The sequence below is a fragment of the Neltuma alba genome, unplaced genomic scaffold, assembly GCF_004799145.2.
Source record: "Neltuma alba isolate B1F8T4 unplaced genomic scaffold, ASM479914v2 tig00002806_pilon, whole genome shotgun sequence".
Lineage (NCBI taxonomy): Eukaryota > Viridiplantae > Streptophyta > Magnoliopsida > Fabales > Fabaceae > Neltuma > Neltuma alba.
Window position 1 is genome coordinate 23,821 of NW_021633022.1, and position 23,705 is coordinate 47,525.

At 36.3% G+C, this 23,705-nt stretch overlaps 2 protein-coding genes across 2 annotated transcripts; one reads left to right on the forward strand and one right to left on the reverse strand.

Moving 5' to 3' along the window:
- Positions 1-5,119: 5,119 nt before the first annotated feature.
- Positions 5,120-6,894, reverse strand: LOC114738040 (homeobox-leucine zipper protein ATHB-40-like). The gene is made up of 3 exons (XM_028926056.1): positions 6,791-6,894; positions 6,395-6,696; positions 5,120-5,577 (listed from the first exon to the last, which is right to left on the reverse strand). Exons 1-3 carry the CDS (start codon positions 6,879-6,881, stop codon positions 5,326-5,328), a joined length of 645 nt encoding a protein of 214 aa, XP_028781889.1. The 5' UTR covers positions 6,882-6,894; the 3' UTR covers positions 5,120-5,325.
- Positions 6,895-19,726: 12,832 nt separating this feature from the next.
- On the forward strand, positions 19,727-22,560 carry LOC114738030 (probable NAD(P)H dehydrogenase (quinone) FQR1-like 2). The gene is made up of 2 exons (XM_028926045.1): positions 19,727-20,551; positions 22,313-22,560. Exons 1-2 carry the CDS (start codon positions 19,983-19,985, stop codon positions 22,542-22,544), a joined length of 801 nt encoding a protein of 266 aa, XP_028781878.1. The 5' UTR covers positions 19,727-19,982; the 3' UTR covers positions 22,545-22,560.
- The last annotated feature ends 1,145 nt before the right edge of the window (positions 22,561-23,705 follow it).

A 23,705-nucleotide genomic window follows, 5' to 3' on the forward strand; every position in this document is an offset into this window, starting at 1 on the left:
TTCATTAGAGAAGAAGAGTAGTAGCTTATTTTAGCCAATTTCTCTATTATGAGGTTTAAAAAATGTCCTGAAAGGCGGCACAAATAATGTGAGACCAACTCAATATTCCTCTTATTCAAGAGAAAATAGAAATATGAGTTCTAAAATAGGGCAAAGCTCAGACGCCTCCCTCTTTGGTAACTTTGCCGCCAATGAATGCGAAAACGATTGATGCAATTAGCTCTTAAGATTGTTGGCGGCAGCACCAAAATTCTCCAAAATCCAACAGATCTTCCACCTCCTCTACAATGCAAGGCAAAACCTGTTGACAGCAACGCTTGCAGAGAAACGGTAAATCCAAGTCGTGTCTTACAGACACTGTCCTTAAGAGCTAATCTGCAACTACCGGCAAAGTAAGAAGCGGCACTCCCCAAGATTAAACGGATTCTTCCTATAAGAATAGGGTGAGCAGGACAGCGAAAGATAAAAGAACTCAGCAAGGCAAAACACTAGAGGAGGGAAGAAAGTTGCCTGAAAGCTCAAAGCTTGGTCGTTGTGAACTTTAGTCTCATGCCCCATTTATAGGTTGCGGATCACAAGGGAGCATTGGGTACTTAAACACAATTAAGTTTCGGTTTCAATATCATTAACTCACTTAATGAGGATTTAGTATTATTAAAGACGTCAATTACAAATATTGAAGAGGTATAATGGTGATTAAGGAGGTGAATTAATTAGACAGATATTTTTCATAAAAAGTGCCCAGTACCGCGTTTGACTCATGCATAGGGGGTGAGGAGAAATTGTCGGATTTGTCTCCGGTGGCCCATTGTGCGTACGAGCCCACTCCTTCTCTTGGCACCTTTAGCAGCCCAAGACCTCTTATTACTTGGACCCTCACAATCTCAAGCGATGTAGAACTCTTCCTTTGACACACCCACACACAATATTTACAACAGAAGACTCTAAAAAAGAGGGGTGAAAGTGTCGAAAATGTGAAAGCAAAAGGGGGGGTGTGAAGATGTGGAAAAAGGGTGTTTGTGTGTGTGTGTGTGTGTGTGTGAGAGAGAGAGAGAGAGAGAGAGAGAGAACCGACTAATAATGTGCATGATAATGATGTTAGTAGTATTGATGCATCGATGCGAGAGTTTTCTGTTGAAGGCTTTCTACTTCATGTGTTGAAAAACCCGGTCCCCATCTCTTCAAGCGGAGGCAAATTAATTGCATTTATTGCCCACTCAATTATCTGATTTCATATACACACAAATAAAGATAACAGGGCTATTATTGGTTCCGGCATTATATTTTGCTTGTGTACTCAATTTTGTAATAAGTTATATTGTTCGTGACCTATAAATTAATTATAATTTTAATAATTGATAGATGAATATTAGTATTGAATTCCTCTGAATTTTTTTCGGCTTCCATATTCTTGTCATGTAGATCACGTTTGAAAGTGGGGGTGGGAATAGGTCAGATTGCCGGGCTCAAAATCTTGTCCAGAAAGAGCATATGTTTTTTTATAATCCACAGGAAGGGGATTTTTGTTGGACCCAACATAACATTCTTCGAATATTACTGTTCGGCCCGTACTTATTCCTTCAGTCCCTTGTCCTATTAGTCAATGGCCCAAAATGTCAATCCATTTTCCAGAACACATTTAATACTTCTTTAAGCCCACGCAAATTCCAAGATATTATAACCTACTCTGTCCAATTTTCTTTTTCAAAAAATTATTTTCTTCAGAAATTTGTTATTGATTTATCTAATTTATTAAAAATCAAAGACCACATTAATCAGTAAAATTCATCAGGGAAAAATAAAAAAAATTATGTTAATTACTTTTGTTTTAAAATTTGTGTGCGTGAGTTTGAAACATATATCAAAGGAGGAAACAGAGGGGAGTAGCAACCAGCAAGGAAGATATTACAAAAATTGTAATGCATGTCCTGTGAGAATAACACAACACTAATCAATTACCGCGTTGTGATAAATATAAAATAATTTATTGATATCGAATGTTCAATCAGAATTACCTTAATAACCAGTAAAATAGAAATCTTACGGTATTAACTATTAAGATGGCTACGGGCGTAGCTTCATTTCAACAGAAAAAAATAAAATAACCCATGCATAAGAAAAATCACAAATCACATGAACAGTATAATATAATTAGAGTCAGCTTCGAGTTGGAAAAAAATTATAGTCAGCTCCGTGCCTCTATGATATTCTTTTTTATTTTATATTCAACAACTTCTCCATATTTTTTAACTGTCTATACCTAAAACTGGGTAAATTAATACATCTCTCAGTAAAAAAAAATTTCGTTAATTACATATTTTATGCAGGGTAGGAGTAGGTTGAAAGTACATTGTAGAACACAATTACCTTGGCAATATACACACTCGTGAAACTTAGACACCAATTCATATGACATATATACTCAATAATTTACTTAAAACATTGTTTTACAGTTTTTTTTTTTTAATCTTAATATTGAGAGGACTTGCAAACACAATGGTCCTGTTTGGCACAAAACATTGAGAATGAGAGGTAAGGATCGAACTTGGGATTGGAAAAGCTACTAAAGAATGTTTATTGTAAGTAATTTCTTGTTACATAAGGATTAGATAATCCCATATAGGCAAGATTGGAAAACACCATATCTCCCATAGTATTTCTCAATTTCCCAATCCCATATATATGGATTTACCCAATTTAAAATAACAAGTAATCACTCATATTAAGCACTTTTTTAACATATTTTTTTAATTCCAATTCCAATCTTAATCTTTACCCTTATTTTCAATAGTCCGTATTAAACGAGATCATTACGTTTGATGAGCAATGTGACTCCCTGGCGTCTTTTGAAGGAATATTAGGTTTATCCTGTTCATCTCGGCCATATAAAGATTAATAACGGATCGAGTGTCAAATAAAACTATAAAAGATGCAAGGCTGAGATACTTTAATTTGTTGTTATTGTTGTTATTCTAACTGAAATTGAAAATAGATTAGCATACTTTTTATCCTTGGAATTGTGGTAAATTTCGGTCAAGGTGCCTGTATAATTTTTACCTCTGTGAGTCAATCCTCAGAATTGTGGTCAGCTTTGATCAAGGTTCTTGTAGATAACATGTCACTAACGTGGTAATAATTTATCATTACAATTAAAATGATGTTTGATATAACCGTAGGAGTTTTCGCCAAAAGTGACACAATTCTATGAATGATTCTTTAATGAAAATACCCACATGTTTCATAACATGTCACTAGCATGGTAATAATTTTAGAGATAATTATTATAAAGTCTCAAATAAAAAAACATAATTACTAAAAAGTTTTAATGACAACAAAGTAATAGAATAACTTTGAATAACAAGTTCCGGGGTAGCAAAAAAACATAAAAATATTATCTCAAGCAGCAGTAAGTTTGGGGCAGCTTTATATTATTCGTGTTAAAATAATTCGACAGATCTCATATCTACCTGAGGCCATATAAATAGGGGGAAAAATATATATTTGATAGCTCACATTTGCTCAACAGATTATGATAGCAAACTCAACAAGAATTTTGTTATTCCATTTAAAAAATAAAAGAAATAAAGGACTACCCCTTTACCGATGTTATATTCCCGAATCTATTTGATTCTTATTGCTAAAAATTCAAAAACAAGGAGATGAAGAAGAGATAAGCTGAGGTGATCGATGATTATATTATAATGTTTCGCTTTAGAGATTCTAGTTTATTTTGAAGGGCGCTTGTTTTACACTAAAGAATTAATAAAACGTCCAATACAGCTCTAATGTCATCCTTGTTGTTTTCGTTTTCTTGCTCCGACAATTATGTATCAATGGTCAATATAGAGTGGCATACTACTTACGGTATGCGGGTAACGCATTTCCACATACGTAAGTTATGTACTCCTCCGGTCCTTAATATAAGACCCATTTAACTAATTTGATTAGATTAAGGAAGTTAGGTAAGTTAGTTAATTATAAGAAATGTGGCACATTTTTCCTAAAATACCATAATCATCTTTCTTAATACCTCCTCTTCCTCTTCTACTTAATTATGATTGAGGGAGTATCTATAAGGGTAATTTAGAGAAAATTGATAAATATGAGAAATGGGTCTTATATTTAGGACCAAAACTAACTCAACAATTGGGTCTTATATTAAGGACCGGAGGAGTATTTTATTTTGATATGTGATCATCGTTTCTTAAATTTATCATTACTCTGCAATCCATAAGAAATATTAGATGAATAGATTGTCATAGTCTTAATTGTCGTGTTTCTCTTTTTTCTGTTGTCGATTTTTTGTTTAATTTTTACCAACAAGTGCATGGGTTTGGTTTCTATAATATTTGAAAATTTTTTAAGCTCCATCTCAAAGTTTTTGTCTAATTCCTCTTTCAACCAGAACCTCTTTTTTTAACATGATGTCTTTTCCGAGTCTTGGAACTAGGGACCTGAATTAGTTATATTGTTATCTAGTCTCGACAGAGTTCGGCAGATAAAGTGAACAAATATATAATCGTCTCATTGTAAAACCGATGAAGATTGCAACCTTTTATGCAGACACCCTTATCCGATCCGTATCATGTTGACCCTTTTTTAAATTTGGGTACATGTATAATTTTAACCCTAATTTTTTTGGAAGTGCCATTTTAGCCCAAAGGCTACTGGGGTAAAATTACAAAAAAAAAAATCATGAGTAAATCTGCACGTGACGAACAAGATCAGATTACAATTACACTACTGAAAAGATTAAAAGTGAGAGTATACATAAGAAATAAGATTAAAAATTAAAATTACATTTTTACCCCTTTTTAATATTTTTTTTAAAATTTTTGGTTGGAATGAAATTTCGCTTCCGTTAAGTGAAAAGAGATACTTACCAACTATGCACAGAAGGAGCAAGCACTGAAAAGGTGCCAATAAACGTGGGGAGCGGGGAGAGGGGCGAGGGAACTAATCAGGGAGCAGACGAGGAGCAGACGAGCCAAGATATGATTGGGCGTTCGTCAACATTTAGGCTTCTCCCTCCCTCCCTCCCTCCCTCTCTCTCTCTCTCTCTCACACACAAACAAAAGTGCACACATAGCTAGGAGCGAAAAGGGTATTCATAATTTTGGTGACATTCAATTTCCCAAATCATAGTCAATAATCAAGCACACATACACTACCGTTACCTACGTACGTACGCCACAGGGCGATGAGGCATTTACATTTAGGGGATCGTTGACGGGGAGGAGTCACGCACATATATACACAGAGAGATATATATATATGGGCTACGACCAATTAAACTACAGATGCTTTAAGTGGATCAGCTTCACTTCACATGTACGAACTGAGCCATTCCATGCAATTCAGGTAGTGATCTGTTGGGTACAGCAACACATCGTCGTCATCGTCGTAACCTTCGACTCCGAATTCCCCCAAAAATAGTGGGTCCCCCCCTGCTTCCATTGTCTGTGATGAGCTTGGGCTATTCGCAGCATCGTTCGACAGAACTGATCTCTCCCCCCTCTCTAACAGGCGTTGGATCTCCTTCTCTGCTTCCGAAAGCAGCCCCTTTAGCTTCGATACCTGCATGCCAAAGCCAGGATAAGATTTACAGAGGCAAGAGGCCAAGGGCGTATGCGTAACTTCATTCGCCAACAGCCAGACAACATGCAGAGCCAATTATCTGTTTTATTTATGATTACGATCCCATCTCTTTTGGATTTATGCGAGTGGATGACACATGTCAGCCGCCCACTGCCCCACAACTGGGCCGGAGGAAAGCCCAAACTGTGCCACGTTAACGTTGTACGGTTCCTCTCGATGATTGATGCCCACAGTGCATTTTGCTGCCTTGTAAGGTGGCAGCATGCTGTTCCTTATCAAATTATCCTCTTTTAAAAGAAAAAACATGTCCCCCCATCTTTTTGGGCCATTTTTAATGGCAAAGAACTGAACAGGACGACCAGGCTTTCTTCGAGCCCAGAGCTCATCCACGTTCCTTCTTTTTCTTTGGTTCAATTCTGCCCCTATCATCCGCTCTAATTCAAGTTGTGCGAGAGCCGCATCAATCATAATCCTCCGTCGAGATTTGAGGGGCTAACTAAGCACAATAAAATAAACATCCCCATAAGCGACGTCGACAAACAAAATAAATTGCCCTTCGTTACCTCTGATTGGATAAAGGCAAAACCAATGAAAAACTGAACGTCTTGCTTTTGGACTCTACAGATCGCACTATCTCTTTCTTCTTAGTAGTTTTTCTTTTTTCTTTTTTTTTTGCCTGAGTGCTTTAACTTGTGATTCTTTTTTAAGACAATACCTTAAACACCTGCCTCATATACTGATTAACTCAGAGTCCAGGGTATGCTAATGGAATCAAATTGACAATTATATGTAGTACCTCAGCTTCGAGGTGGCCCTTCTCGAGAAGGGTGGTTTCGTGGAGTTTCTTGAGGTCGGAGTAGGCTTCTTCCAGCTTCTGATTCTTCCACCGAGCCCTTCTGTTTTGAAACCACACGGCCACCTGACGAGGATCAAGACCAAGCTCCGATGCCAGCCTGTCCTTCCTCTCCGACTCTAATTTATGTTCGTTCCCAAAGTTTAGCTCCAGAAGATTCACTTGCTCCTCACTGAGCTTCCTCTTCTTCGTTCCCACGGCTTGGTTTTTCTCCTTCTTACGACGTCGTCTCCGCTTCGCTTCCCCTGTACCTATATAAGACGACAACAACCATGAAGAATACTGAAAATAATGCAAAGCGTTTATATACACAGGAAGAAGATCATGATAAGTAGTAACCTTGTTGAGGGATGATTTGAGAGTATGAACCAGGCGGGCATAGGTGAGAGAAGAGGGCCATATGAGCATCAGTAGGATGTTGATTCATCATAATGGTGTGGTGTGCCACCCTCGGGTCCTTACTTCCTTCCTTCTCCCTCTTCCTCTCCCCCTCTGAAGATGAGTGATATATGTTGTCATGGCAAGAAGGGTCTTCGACCTTATTTATAGCGAAAATGATGTGTCTCTTATCTGGGACTCAGTCTCTTTTCTTACCATTTGGCCCTCCTATTGTGTTGCAATTTTCGTACCGCTGCCATTATGTCGTTTTTCTTGATCACATGGTGCAGGTACAGGTGCGTGCACTAAGCAAGAAAAAAAAAATTACACAGTGTACGATCATTTTAAAATACATGATGTAGATAAGAGATATCAGCATTCAGCGGTAATAAGAACTTTTAATGTTGACCGCATGTAATATATATGTCACATATTCACAACTCAGAAATAAGTAGATTAAAAAGCTTTTTTCAAGAGCTTTTCTTTAATTTGTTTGAACTTTTTCCAAATATATTCTTCAAAGGTGGGCGTGTGTGTGTGTGAGAGAGAGAGATAAACTTATCTACACAGCAGTAATTAACCAAATTAACATCAAGCCATCATCAACTGTGGCCTTCTAACTGAGTTAGCCATATCAAACGAGCACAAGAACATGAGGATGCAACTGACACTGCAAATCACGAATAATCACAATTGCACAAGCAGCTATGAGGCAATTAAATATATGTTAAGAAAAATGCGTTACGTTGCAAGATAAAGGCACACAAAGTTAATGAGTCACATATATATATATATATATATGCAAGCTAAGTAGAGAATCATGCACAAGTCAATGGAGATTTATATATATATATATATAGTGGAAAGAAAGTCAATATTTTTCGAGAGATGGGCAAGATATTTGAAGGGAAAAATGGGTAAAGAAATGAAGTATTGGTGGGTGATGAACGAATGAAGTTTAATAGTAAAAGAAAAGGGAGAGGAGGTTGGGGATCCCAAAGCAGACGCCTGGAAGTGGGGTGAATAAAGAAAAAGGTAGGGTTAGGATTAGGGGAGTGAGAGTTATGAAGGGTGATGGGGAGCGATTGGATAGAGTAAGAGACAACGCAAAGTATAGAAAAGTACTCTTTCTGTCTTTAATATTAGACTCATTTAACTAATTTGATTAGATTAAAAAAGTTAAGTAAGTTAGTTAATTATCAAAAAAAGTAACACATTTTTCTTAAAACACCATAATCATCTTTCTTAATACTCCTCTCCTTTTTCTACTTGATAATGATTGACGGAGTATCCATAGGGGTAATTTAGAAAAAATTGATAATATAAAAAATGAGTCTTATATTTAGGACCAAAACCAACTCAAAAATTGAGTTTTATATTAAGGACCGGAGGAGTATTTCGTTTATGAGCCAAGAGAAGTATTGTTGTGTGCATATAAAGCCAAAGCACACTCGGGCTCACAGCTTAGCTGTGTGCGCATGCGTGGCTCGAGATGAGTGAGCGGTTGCTTCGCTTTGCACCTTCCTGCCTCTGCCCCATGGGTCCCTGGCCGTTGGAAACAAATTTAATTTCAAAACAAAATTAAACAATGAAATTTGTGACTATGAAATACCCTTCCGGTTCTTAATATAAGACCTATTTAACTAATTGGATTAGATTAAAGAGGTTAAGTAAATTAGTTAATTATAAGAAACATGACATGTTTTTCCTAAAACATCATAATCATCTTTCTTAATATCCTTCTTCCCTCACTTATTTGATTGTGGTTGACGGAGTATTCATAGGGGTAATTTAGAAAGAATTGATAAATATAAAGAATATGTCTTATATTTAAGATCAAAATTAACTTAATAATTTAGTCCTATATTAAGGATAAGAAGAGTATCTCTTATGCCCTGACATTACAAAAACTAAAGTGCAGACTATGATACTGCATATCTTAAATTTCACACATGTATCATGTTTCACAGTGGAAACTTTTGACTAACCATTTATGCAAAAATTTGATTATGTTTATAAAGTATAATAACGTTATGTAATTCATGCAATCAGTACGGCGTAATAGGATAAGACTTTTCATTGTTGTCACGTGACTTCAGTTCTTATATAAAAACTAGTTAACTAATTTAAACAGATTAAGAAAATTAGTTAATTGTTTTTTCTAAAATACCATAACGAATCATGTGTAGAAGAAACTTTTAACATGTATAGCTACTACAAAGGCTACAAACCTTAAGAAAAATTGATAAATATGAGAAACAGAGTGAATTGGAGGTCTTATATTTAAAACCAAATTAAATGTTAAATTAGCTCTTATACTAAGAATTAGATGTGGTATATATTTGATATTATTTGGTCAAATTCAAGCATTTTTTTGGCACTCAGGTTGTGTTATTTTAATTTAAGAAAATTCATAAAATTTAACATTTTAGATATAAATTTTATTTCATTGTGAAAATTTTCTATTTAATATTTTTTAGAAAAATAAGTTATCGCTTAAACAATTTAAAATGTAAAATTTAAAAGGTTCTGATTAATTACCTGATTCTGGTTTAAAAAAAAAAAAAAATTAAACTGAGTAGTTGGACTTGCTCATCTACACACACACAGAAACATGACCCTTGCGTCATTGTTGACATCTTCAAGTTGTGCTGCTTCAGGAATCTCCACTGGAACTGCCAGTCTCTGAGTTCTGACCTTCATTAACATTCTTATATATATATAAAACGTGATTGGGGATCCAAATGGAAGATAATATATAGAAAGTTACACGGATAAGGTGAACCACGGATGCCAATGATGATGAAACCAACTTGTTTAATTATAACTAGTTATCGCCTTGTTGGATTAAATAATCATGCCAATCATCATCTTTTTAAACCCTTTATTTCTCTTCTTCTTCCCAGCTCCAAGCGTATGTGCCATGTTAAATGCTAAGCACTGGAACTCTCTTTTTTTTTTTTTTTCTAAGGAAAAAGATTGTGTTACCTTTATCTGCTCAAGTTTAGTGTTGGAGGCTTACTGGTTGGGATTAATTTGTGATCGTTTGTTTTCGAAAATACCAATAACAAAATCTAAGAATGAGAATACTTGATTGACGGGAACTTGCAAGACTGCAGAAAGCGAACAAGTCTTTATTTCAATGAAATCGTGCTTACGAAAATGCCCCCCATCCACGGTCGTGGAAATGAGCTCCACGTCAAAACATGCATCCTTTTTTTTTTTTATGGTCAAACATAAGGCGCTGTTTGGCATCTGATGACAAAGGTTTGTCTCTCTTTATTCATCTGCAATCTCTTGTCTCTATCGTCCCCATGTCTGCTCTTTAATAATATCATTTTGTTTATCTACCAAAAAAAACAAGTCAAAAATTGTTTCCCTTTATTTTTTTTCTTTTACGCTGGGACAAAAAAATATTTTTCATCAATAATTATTATTTTATTTCATTCTCTTTTTGATTTTATTATAAGTATCAAGTGAGCCCGCATATAAAAGCAGCCGGGGCGGACAGATAATTTTCTTGCATGTTATATGCATGCCTCTTCTGGCTTATAAATTTGACAGCTTAAGTGAAATAGACGAGTGGTACGTTGAATATAATCATTTTTATTGTATTTCAGAAATAATCTAATTGATGTTCCTCTATATAAGATCTCAATCTATTTTATCTCCCAAGTTTATAATATGTTTTCAAAAATATCCTCTCTCTTTTTTTTGCTAAAGCATAGGTATTCTCCTATTGCAGGCAATCCTATTCGAAACACTATTTGATACTAAATATGGGTATCTCTCTTAGTAGGAACTTGAATTAATCTTGATTTGTGAGAGACTAACTCATTCTGCTATACTCAACTCTCGTTGGTTAAAAATATCTTTATTGATTGTAACATATTTCTACCCAGGTATAGATCCAATACACATAATTGAATGATCATAATTTAGGAAAATTAATACATATTTATTATAAATAATCAGCTTAATTGATTTTCTCAATCTTTTTAAACTAGTTATTTAGTTTTTATATTAAAAATATGAGGTAGTATATGTGAATGACTCGATGTTACAGTTATCAAACCCATAACTTCATCCTTATAAAAAAGATTAGGTTACAAGGTCACATAATGTAATCATATTTTTAATAAGCCAACACCTAAAGGCTAAAGCAGATTAATTGGGCATAATTGAGATGCGGAGTTTAACTTTATATATGTCTTCATACACCACTCTATTTCTATTTGTAAGAAACTTACATTCCAAGTTCGCAAACCAAAAAATATATTAAACAGATAATTTTTTTATATTTGTCCTTATTCAAGAGAGTGCATTAAAAATCTGTTTTAGATATTTTTTTTCATATTTATTTTATCTTTCTCTGTACTTATTAAGTGAATGAGGTTAAAATTTTAAAAAAAACTCATTAATTACCCTGTAAAAATTTTATATTTAGAAGCAAATTTTGTTCTCACAGATGACTCATAAATAAATAAGTTATATTGCCCTGTCTCCTAATCCTCGGGTACTTTTTTGGTTTTTACTTCTTTTTGGCTCCCTTCTGGCTTTTGCTTCTTCCTTCGTGTATATGTGTGTTTATGTTTTTTTTTTTTTTAAATGGTGAATAAATTCAGGGGCGATCAGTACTTTATGTCATATTTTAGGCAATGATCACACAAAACAAGCACCCTGCCCTTGTGGGCCTCTCGAGTCTTATGCCTTAGAGGCTTGTCGCTTTTGGCGGAATATTTACCGTTGGTAGGATCGGAAGATCCCACGGCTGGGAACTGCACAGCTATGGTGGCGGGGTCCTCTGAACTCGCAAAAACACAAAAGTGATGGGATGGGAAGGATAAGGAGGCACATGGGGGGGAAGGGAGACCTAAAGATGAGGGACGCGTGTCACCTTTCCACAAGTAGATATGGGGCCCTCGGATTCCTTCCTCTCGCCAACGTGTAGCCCTCCCATTCATCTGTACCCCTTCGGTTCCGGACCAATCACCACCCCTTACCTTGCCCTCTCCTTCTCCTCTCTCGTTCTTCTTCCCTCTGTCCACGTAAAATATCCCATCAACCTTTTTGATAGTTTAAAAAAAAAAAGTGGAAAATTTCACTTAGGCCCACAATAACTATTTAATTTTCAATACGACCCATAAAATTCTGAAATTTCATTGTATCTCTTTAAATCAAAATAAAATTAAGTTTTATGGGTGAAGTATAAAATTTACAACTTTAAATAAGATGGTGAAGTCACTTACGTTTCTTGCAAAAATTGTATAATTTTCATTATAAATCTTTGTAGTTTATTTTATTTATACTTGAATACTTGTATTTATATTTTATATTTTTTTTTGCACTCTATGATTAAATAGATTGGATGGCTTGGTGGCTACAATTTTTTTAGTATGTCAAAAAATCATGGTTTAATTTTGAACCTCTCTTTATCCATCTTATTTGAAAAAAAGAAATCTCTACTAAAGGTCAAAGGTTTAGCCAATTAGCCAGCCACTAGAGCTCCAGCAGTTGATATCCTTTTAAAAAAAAGGAAAAACCATATTGAAGGTACATATACTTTCTTTTAATTTTTTAATTTGGTACCTATATGTTTTTTTTCCTTTAATTAAACATTTAATTTATCTTTTTAGCAACATAGCTCTTATAACTTTGTTTCTATTGATATTTTTAGTCTCGACATAAGAATTAATGATGTTAATAGAGGAAAAATAAAGATTTAGTTAAGAACAAAAAACACATAGGTACCAAATTAAAAATTGAAAAAAAGTATAAGTACCTCCAATATAGTTTTCCCTAAAAAAATCAAGCACTAGTATTATTTTCTTTTTATCCCTAAAAATTAATTTTATTTTGGTCTAAAAGGTGTAATGAAATTTTACAATTTTGTGGGGTTTGTTGGAAATTAAATTACTATTTTGAGGATAATTGAAACTCTCCCACGAAAAATGTCATCCACATCATTATTTCTAAATTATAAATAATATAATGTTTTAGGCTTTCCCCTCGTTATTACAAAAAACATTTGACTCTACTGTCTATGGATTATAGTTCTTATACAAAAGTAATTTTTTCAATTAACTTTGCACATATTAAAATCAATCACAGCTCTTAACATGTTTAGTTCCATGCATAAATAATAATTATAATTCTATATATTATACCTGACCCATATGGATAGGAGTACTCATCCCTCTTATCCCCCAGAATATCTTCATTATTTTAACTGTAATTTATATATTTATTATCTTTACCATCGATATCAATATCAATATATTAATTTCATTTAGACAATTAAAAATTATTTTAATTTTTAATAAAAAAATATTGATGAACGAAAAAATTATTCTATACAATTATATTTCCTTCTGACGAGCCTTAGCTCTGACATTTCAACCGAAAAGAACTAAAAAAAATTTATAAGATTCATGTTTACTTTTCAATCATCTCTGTTCATATATTCCATTTCTTTTTACTGTTCGGGGTTCCTTGTTTGTTTGCCAAGTATAACAAGAAGCAGCCTCTATATCGAAGAATGTAATAACATGTAGATTTTGTCCCGCTATTTCAAAAACACATACCAAACTTTTTAGTCAAAAGCGTCACAAGTTTCTAACGTTGACACGTTATAAGAGGAGAATGGAATATTATGTAAAGTAACTATTGAATTCGATGCTTTAATTTGCATGAATGAACATAAAATCGATCAATTAACTTGACCGACGTGCCAAAAAATTAGTTGTCAAAAAAGAATATTAGCTTCGATTCGATAAGCTAGGCTATTTCTTTCAATATTTTTCAAATTAAAACTTCAAGCCAAATACATCACACTATAAAAAAATTGACTTTCAGCGGCGACTTTAGTTTTTTGCGGCGACAAGTCGCCGCTGAAAAGTCGTTGCCGTAGCAGCCGTGGTTGAAAACTTTCAATGGCGACTAAAAAGGTCGCCGCTAAAAGATACTTTCAGCGGCGACTTTTAGAAGTTTCGGCGGCGACACTCTTGTCGCCGCTGAAAGTAATGCCTAAGAAGAATTGGCTTTACCAATGCCACGTCATTACCGCCGGTGCCACGTCATCATCTCCGGCTGCCACGTCATCACCGTCGACCTCCACGTCATCGCCATCGGTGGCCACGTCATCACCGCCGACCGCCACATCATCACTAGCCACCTCCACGTCATTGCCACATCACTCCTCCTCGCCACGTCATCGTCTAAATATTTTCACCTTAAATGTGTCTTCTTCCAGGTTCGAACTCGTGACCGCCTCCTTTCGTGTCCAACCTTCTTGCCGCTGAGCCAGATTGAATTTGTTTATTAATATTGTAAAATAAATATATATTATTATATTATACTTTCAGCGGCGACAAAAAAAGTCGCCGCTGAAAGTCACTTTCGGCGGCGACTAAAAAGTCGCCGCTGAAGGTCCACTTTCGGCGGTGACACTTTTGTCGCCACTGAAAGTCTTGGTTTCAATGGCGAACTTTCGGCGGCGACACTTTAGTCGCCGCTGAAAGTCTTGGTTTCTATGGCGAACTTTCAGCGGCGACTTTTTTTGTCGCCGCTGAAAGTCATCGCCTAAAGTCTGTTTTTTTGTAGTGTCACTAGGCATTGGTTTGTATAGATAACTGTATTCGCAAAATAGCTGGAAGGGGTACAAACTTTGAAACGTATGTAATAAAAAAAACATTGATTAGTACTCAAATTTTTTGAGTCTAATGCGATTTTCTATATGAACCCATCCATTGTTGAAAAGCATTGATCAATGCGTGCAAATATGGGATCTCATGACGTGGAAAAGATACGGTGAAATTTTGTTTATAAGGTGAAATTTCCCTACAGGGAAGGGAAAAGACTCCTTGGTCGAAAAGAGAAAAAGAACAGCCCGTTGAGACAAGTAACTGGAAGGTAACAATAGAAATGAGGTTGGATTCAATGAACCCTGCAGAAAGCTTGGAAGATAGGAGGTGAAATCGTCAACAGTTGTCAGGAGTCTAACTAGGAGCATTGGTCTGGTCAGATCTATGTGTACTTTATTATCCACTCACTTATTGGAAGCTTGCAAAGGCAAAGTGAAAAACGGATATATACTCACGCCACCTCTTTCTGTTTGTGGGTAAAAATTTGGGAGTTACAGTTACGGTTCCTACTGTCCAATAGATGTAGTGTTAATATCAGGTAAAAGAAGATAAGCTTGGGGGTGGATATGCTTCTTCAACTTCAATAATATTGTCCCTTTACTTGATTACATAACTGGGTTTGTAATATTATCAAACGAGGTAATCGAGGATAAGGATGAAGATATATAGGGCAAGTCATTAGTGAAAAAGAGAGACAGACAGGGATTCGCTGTTAAGTTATCTATAAATTATATAGAGTGTTTAATGTTTAAATAATATGCCAAAAAAGATGCGCATGGCACGCAATGGATTCCTTAGGTTTATGCTTTTGAGTTGTTTTTGTGAGTTTAATAATATCAACTTTGTCTAAACAAATCAAACCCTTAAACAAATGGGTGTCATGTTTATCCCGACACATCCAGCCCTTGTTTCCCATATACCAACTCTGATTAGTTTTCGTTTCAGATCTTGAAGCACTAATTAATCAAGATTTCCCATCAGTCACACCACCCTGGCTAATCATCAAATTGACACAGCCTATGTGTCATCAAATCATATATGCTTTTAAGGATCTGATTTATTAGTTAATTAATTAATAAGCATATTCGGGTCCATTCGCGAGTGCTCTGATATTATTTGATGAGGAACAACGAGTAGTGGTCCCGCTTTGTGGGTCTTTTGGTTGATTCATTAGCCTGTGTGATGTGATCTGAGAAGAAAATTCAAACATATATATATTTATATAACACTATTTTATCAACACTAAGGTTAAGACCTTTTTGTTGAAAAGATACCATCACTCGTTCACAGATTTCGATCAACCACAACATCTACATATATAGAGCTCTCATGGCCCGGCAGGACCCTCCTATCGTTCAATCCCACTTTTACTGGCCCTTGTTATCTCAGTAGCTAGGTTAGCATTTCATCTTAAGATTTTGTTAATATATTTACAACCATATGAGTAGAAGAAGACATTTTGCTTGGTTGTGTGTGTGTGTGTGTTAATGTGAATATTGTTCGTAGTATGTGCCACAAACAGTACTCTCGCGTGTTTCCCTCTTTCCAGACTAATGCCCTTCACGGTTTATCCTCTAAATCTGTGCTTCAATTTCATTTGATACTACTACTTCTTATGCCAATCACGCATGCATAGACCATATATATAGAGCCTTTCTTTATATGTATGGTACGTCCATTATTTTAACCCATCAATAGGCCTAGATTTCATCACTCCCTGGATTACGCCTTGATTTTAGCCATCATATGTTTACTTTGCCACTTAGCTAGGCCGCTCACACATATTACGTACAAGATTCAAGCTCTAACTCCAAGGTTTAAAGGGCAGCAGCGAGCCTACTACTTCACCCATCCTGCTTTGGACCTTTTGTACCCACTGAAAAAGTGCGGCAAATTAAAGGGGTAAAAGGGTAGTGGAGCTCACTTAAGTCAATATGATGGTATTCATTATGCCTTTGAAAAATTTAGATTCATGCACCAAGCCGTGAAACCAAGCATGATCATTGGCCTTGGCATCGGCATCCAATATAAATATTGTGAATTTCTGTGACAGTACATCATAGACCTGCCCCTTTTTCAGTCACTCTCCCTGAGGCTAGTGACCAGTTAAACCCTATCCAGGCCATGAAGTGATAAACTGCGATTACCATTGGAAGCTTAAGCCCTAGCGGGTCGCTTTCACTAAAAGCTGGCCTGGGTCTGATCCCCACAGCAACACATATTTACAAAATCATAAAGTTGGATTAATTATATATATTATTCCGTATACTTCTAAAGTAAGAAATCTCAGGCGCCCAGCTAACGAGACAGTACATTAACATATATGATAATAAAAGATTCTGGTGCTTTGATAAATTTATATGTAATCAGGTAACGAAATGGAATTAAAAATGGAAGGAGCGTACGAAACGTGGCAGAAGGGAATAGACAATAGTGGGTATGTGGCGCCGCTTCGTCCCTTGGTTTCTATGTCTGTCACACCCTTTAAGGGATTCCGAGCTGGCTGTCCTTCCCTCTGCAAATTACCACTGCCATTAGCACATGGTGGCCACTCATCTTATTGTCTTCTTTTCCCAGCCCTTTGTTTTTTTAATTTCATTTTATTTTCATTATGCTTTGTGTTCTGATTTCTGATGTGTTGCAAGGTTGTGAGGTAAAGAGGGAAAAGACGATGTGATCGTGTCGTGTATGTCGATCAAACATCTACCGATATTCTCAAAGAAAAAGAAGGATCATTGAGATGGATCATATATATATATATATATATATACACACACGTACATACATGCATCGGGCGATCCCAAGAAAACCAAACAGAACACTCTTTACCCACTTCTTTTGTATTCAATCTTCGTGTCACCTACCGATAGCTCTGTGTTGTGTGGTCCTTGTTTGAGTTTCCTTCTTGTCTGCCCCCTCTGTGAGGTTCGACGCCCGTACGTTGGTGCCGTGGCCTTCTGTTCAATATCTACGCGAGGGAAAAAATTAATGTTTTCCAGCCAAAGGCACAGGAAAATGGACCACCTGGTCGGTTTAAGGATTTGTAATACATAGTGGCGAACTCGATCATAATTAGAACATTCTGCATGTATAATCTAACGAAATAGAGCAACTAAAACATAAAATTTGACGGCTTGTTTTTTTTTTTTAACTCAAAATTAAACGATATCCAACCAATTAATCCTTCCAGAACTCTTAATCATACTGAATAAGAGACTGATTCACTTATATTTATTGGTCTCACCAATCCAGTGAGGTTGAGTTTTAAATACTATGTTCAAACCAAACTCAACATGATTTGATCCAGTAAATTTTAAATGGCGGACTGAATATAAATGGAATTTTTTAAGAAAATAAAACTACCTGGACGCTAATGGAAGCGATTGGGTCATCTTATCTGCCTGCATCAGAAAGAAAAGATATTCGAGTCATCTTATTTACATTGCTGATTATTAAATGAAGTTGACACAAAGCTATCGTAATTGAGTTTTTGTGATCAAGTTCTGGAATGCAGTTCAAGCCCGAATATTTTGTAGCATGTGGGCCATTGCTTCCTCTATTTTGTAGCGTCTGACAATGGAGTCGCATACACAGTCTAATCAACTACTCAACTATGAGCCCAATTCGTCTGAAATGTAAAAGCCCATTAATGCCCAACATTGTGGATCCCCTGTGGTCGGATCTTTTCGCACCCACAGCATTCCTGCTTCTTTTCATTACTGAAGCCCTTGACTCTGTTTCACTTTGGGTGAACCATCAAAAGAGAAAACAACAAACACGGTAATTTCTCATAAAATAACGGATCAAGATTTAAATTTTTATTAGATAAGATGCATATATTTAGTACCTCATAATACTTCTAATAAAAAAATATCTATTCATAACTAAAAAAAATCAAAAGAGAAGAGCACATGATATTGACCAATGGAGATTGAGTTTAACAGAAAGGACCAATTTCTCACAAGATGGTGAATTAAAATTCGAATCCTCGCTAAGAGATGTGCTCACATTTGGGCTTGTTTGGAATAATTTATAAGTAGATTTTCAATTATAATTTACGAAATACGAGAGAAGTATGTTAGATGAGTTTTGTCTCTGCTTATACAAAACATGTTGATAAGTGCTTTTAAATGTAAGCCAAACAGGTCAATGCTTGACGAAGTCTCGAATAGAATTACTTCCAGTAGGATAACTATGTTTAGGGTGTTTGAAAACCCCAAAAAGTATTTTTTAAAAAGCACTTTCATGCAGATTGAAACAAAATTTGTCTCACATATCTACTTCGTATATCGTAAAATGACTTTTAAAACCATAATCTAGTTTCCATCCAAACACTATCTAGTAGAAAAAGAAAAGCACACAATGTTTCTTGCTAAATGAAATTATAGGTGAGTCAAATGATACCTTTAAGCTCAAAGAGCTAATAATTGTCCACTAGTTAGATATTTACATCGACGGGATTTGAAGTCATGACTTAACGGGTTATAAACAAATTACTCACCAAGTGGAGTAACCTTTACTGAGAGAGCACGTAGTTGATCTGGGGCATAAAATGCAGTGACAGGAATTTAGGATCTGTTATAATTCACCTGCGATAAAGTACTTGGAGTAAACGTAACATCATTTTTATCAATTTTTGGCTTCCAAAACTAGAAACTGTGCGTAGTGCCTACAGCTTCCATGTAATAGTATCCCTATATCAATCAATCTTCGAAAAGGCGTCTTTCTTCAAACTTTCTGTGCACTGAAAATCTGCTGTAGTTAGTCTAAATAGTCGGAGGAAAGGCTTGTCAATAACAGTTCACAAAAACTTGTTAGGGACACAACCCAATTGCTTCTAGAATTTGCTGCTAACAACTAAAGTTGGGATGCAAAATAAATCATTCTTTTCTTCTTGAAGTTATTGGTCTTTTTCGTCCTAAAGTATCACGCGCCTGAGATTTTAATTATTCTTCAGCGCCCAAAGAGAAAAACGCGGATTAATTAGTTCGATTCTTGTTATTAACCGTCCGGAAAAGGAAAAATGAGCCACAAGTAACGCGGTCTGTCCATGTCATACGTATATAATACGACGAAATAGGCAATTATCGTATAAATGCAGCATTGTCGTATAATTAAGTTGGCACGTGTCTTGTCATGATTATTGTTTTGGCTCTATGTTATCACTACTATTGTTGATTATATGGTAAGAATTGACTTTAAATTTTGTAGCCAATAATAATTGACTCTAATTGAATTTTAGCGTGAGTGACAATGCCAGATTGAAATTGTAATCAAAAGTGAGAATTCTGCAATCCAGTCCTAGTTGAAAGCTTGAACTCTTTCCGTCCGATCTGATCTGTCGCGCCCTTTAAAAAACAAAAAGCGAATCTTTTTTAGGCCCAAAAAGACCATCACTTCAACAATTCAAATTTCCGCGATTTGGATTAAATTCATACTATCATTGTTTTTCAGAATTTGGGTGAGATTCTTCCAGTATTGCTGCTGCCAGTGTTATATTCTTGTTCTTGATGGGGAAAGGAGGAGGCTGCGTTCCCAGCAAGAAGAAGGCAGTGTCAGTCGTCGACGATCCTCCACGTGAACGCGCCGAAGGGTTGGGAAACGCGCCGATCGTAGTTGAAGAAAACGTCCATGATGCCGATGGAGATACTACCGCTGCATCAATCCAAGAAACAGCGTCGCCCTCGCATCCAGTGGTGAAATTGAAGATTTTCATTGTGTTCTATTCAATGTATGGGCATGTTGAAGGACTGGCTAAGAGGATGAAGAAGGGCGTCGATGGAGTGGATGGGGTGGAAGGGGTTTTGTATAGGGTACCGGAGACATTGCCAATTCAGGTATTGCAGCAGATGAAGGTGCCGCCGAAGGACGAAGCCATTCCGGAGATCGCGGCTGCCGAGTTACCGGCGGCTGATGGGCTTTTATTTGGGTTTCCGACCAGATACGGGACCATGGCGGCACAAATGAAGGCATTCTTTGATTCAACGGGGCAGTTATGGAAGTCGCAAGAGCTCGCAGGGAAGCCTGCTGGATTCTTTGTCAGCACTGGGACTCAAGCAGGTGGCCAAGAAACTACCGCGTAAGTATCTTCCTTTTGTTACCACTTTCGCTTTATATGTGTGCAGCTTCACTGTGAAATCGTTTCGAAATGGCCATAGTTGATACATTGGTACAGGACAGCTGGAAATGAATGCTTGTGTTTATAACTTACAACTACAATGATGGAAGTCTGCATTGAACATCTTTGATTTTGGCTTATTAATTACTCCGGTCCTAAATATATGACCCATTTTGCAGTGCAAGTTGCACTGCAAAATGGGTCATATATTTAGGACTGGAAGAGTATTATTAATTCGATCTAACTAAACACAATTATAATGTACAAATTAATGGCTACGTGTGCTTTCCTTCGTGAAGTCAATCTTCATGCGGAAGCATTGTTTTCCTTCTTTTGGGTTTTTTTTGTTGGGGGGGGGGGGGGAACTTGTTGGCCAAAGAGGAAAAAAGAAACTACACAATAAAATATCGTACGCAAGACTTGAGAAATTTCAATTGCTCTTGATTGCAAGCTTTGTGTCAAAGGTGTAAAAACATTGAAGTTACGACTTTGAACTACTGCCTTGTTGCATAGATGCTTCATTTTATTGTGACGGATCTGATGTGGAAATCCAAATTGGCTTGAATAGGTAACTTTGCATGGGGTGAAAGATTGCATTGGTAATACATACAGGAGGAACATGGTCAGAGATAGTAACATTGTCTGGACTGTTAGTGATCATGACGAGAGTTCAAAGCCGTTATGGAATTGGATAGTTTCTTTTATGACTCTTGACCATGCATACACGCTTTTCTTTATCAGATAATCCATTTAAGATGGAAATAAACATCTTTTGCAAGACTGCACATAATGTTCAAGCAGGCTTTGCTCTTCTATGTACTTAAGCTGTTAAGTAAATCTTCAATCCTTTATACCCTTCATAATTAATAGATTTCATTCAGTGTAGTGCTTGTTCTTTCTTTAATATGGATGGAACATAGCTTATATTCATACTCTATGCATCTCTGTTTTTTCGCTCTGGACGGCATAAACATACACCCAGCAATGAAGACACTGACATTTCATTTTGTCATTGCTTGGGTATCTTGAACGGCAAGGGTATCTATGAGTTATTTTATACATGGGTAGCTAGGATAAGAATTGCAAGTTGTCAAAGCAAATAAAAAATGGTTAATATGAAACTTGGTAAAGCCTTGTCTGATTTCCACATTCTTTGGGATTTACTAGGCAGTAGTCAAGATATTTGTAGCTTGGTGTGTAAACCTTTAATCGTACATTAAAGGCAGTACCCAGTTTGGATAACTAAGATGTTTGAGAATCCTAGATGCTTGGCTTATTACCTCCCCGATGGCTCTTTGGTCTTGAGGACGAGACAGAAATCTAATGAGTGATTGAGACGTAACTGAAGTTGAAGTGAAATGGAGAGACTGGAAGCCACTTCTTATTTATGGGTTATATCTTACATCTAAATGACAAAATTAACAGAATTTACGGCCATGATTTGCGAATAATGTCAGATGTAGTTTGGATTCAGTTTGAGTTAGTGTGAAAATCTTGTCACGGAACAATCACATCAGTAGAGTATATATGGCTGACTTTCACTTGGAGTGGAAGGAGGGATGTGCTTTGCATCCTCAAGTCTGAATATTACTGTAAACTTTCTTTCACATGTTTTAAATGAAGATTTTGTAGCATTTCAAGATGGAAAAACCAGAGCAGATTATTAGATTTTGATTGTCGAAGGATATTACTGATTGCTGTGCTTTTTTTTTCCTGTTGCAGTTGGACAGCAATCACTCAGCTGGCACACCACGGGATGCTGTTTGTTCCTATTGGATACACGTTTGGACCTGGTATGTTCAAGATGGATTCCATAAGAGGGGGTTCTCCATATGGGGCAGGAGTGTTCGCTGGTGACGGCACGAGAGAGCCAAGTGAGACAGAGCTGGCACTTGCAGAGCATCAGGGCAAGTATATGGCTGTGATTGTCAAGAGGCTGGCCCGGTCTTCTTGATGCTTTCTTGGTTTCATTGTCTTTTCTTGTTGGGCATCTATATTTTCTACCTCTCTGTTTTGTGGAAGATTGGTTTTTGGCATTTTACTGTTGTAGTAGGTCCCAGGAATATGATAGTCTGTTCCCATGTCAATTCCCTAGCTGCTCTCGGTTCTGCATTGTTGTGGAAGGTATAGATTTTTTTTTAAGGGGGAATAACAAATAATACTGTGAATTCGTGTATCTTCTTGTCCCCTAATTGTGGTCTGTTTTGATGAATGTATAGTGACGATTTGCTTTAATGAAATTGATTTATTTTTGGAAGGATAATCTGATAATTCCTGGTCACAACTAAGCTTTGTTGTGCATAAAAGAGGAGGGCGATTGAGAGTTAAAATATTTAAAAAGAAAATGTGCGAGTTATGTTCAAGAGCATAATATTATCATCTGGAACGTGTTTTCTTCAAAGAAGATACTGGGTTGGGCCGTTGTGTCCAAGAATCATTGTTATTGAGTTCCAATGGTAGCCAATGGATACATCAGTTTTTTCATGCCTATATTTAGTACCCAACAGTACTTCGAATAGGATTGCTTCCAATAGGAGGATACCTATGCTTTAACAAAAAAAAAGCATAAGAAATAATTGAAGTTAATCTTTTTTGCTTCGGTTTCAATTAGCTTATGAGAAGGATAAGCCGAAGTGGCCAATGGAGAAGTGTACCATTGAAGCCTCAGTGGAAATGGTACTATGCAGTGCATGTTGGGACACCTTCAATAATTTGCTGAAGTTGTTGCTAGCTAATTTTGTTTCTCATTTTGCTACCACTCATTTTGCTCTTACAAATAAAGGACATGCTCAGCAGGGAGTGGCTAACCATATTCCAGGTGCTTGATCGGTCCAATAATGGGCGGGCAGACTGCCTGGCAAAGACAGCTCTGAGTGGTGCCACGGGTCTGCAGTGATACCACGCTGAAACTTTGATGGAGATTCTTGCCGCTGATGGCGATCTTTAGTCTGTGGCTTTCTTTTTTCCCTCTATAAAAAAAAAAAAAAAGTTAAATGCCACTCTTTGTTCAAAATATTAGTATTATATTATAATGCTACTCCTCCTCCGATTTTTAATATATAACTTAATTGTTAAGTTAATTTGGGTGCTAAGTATAAGACCTATTCTCATGTTT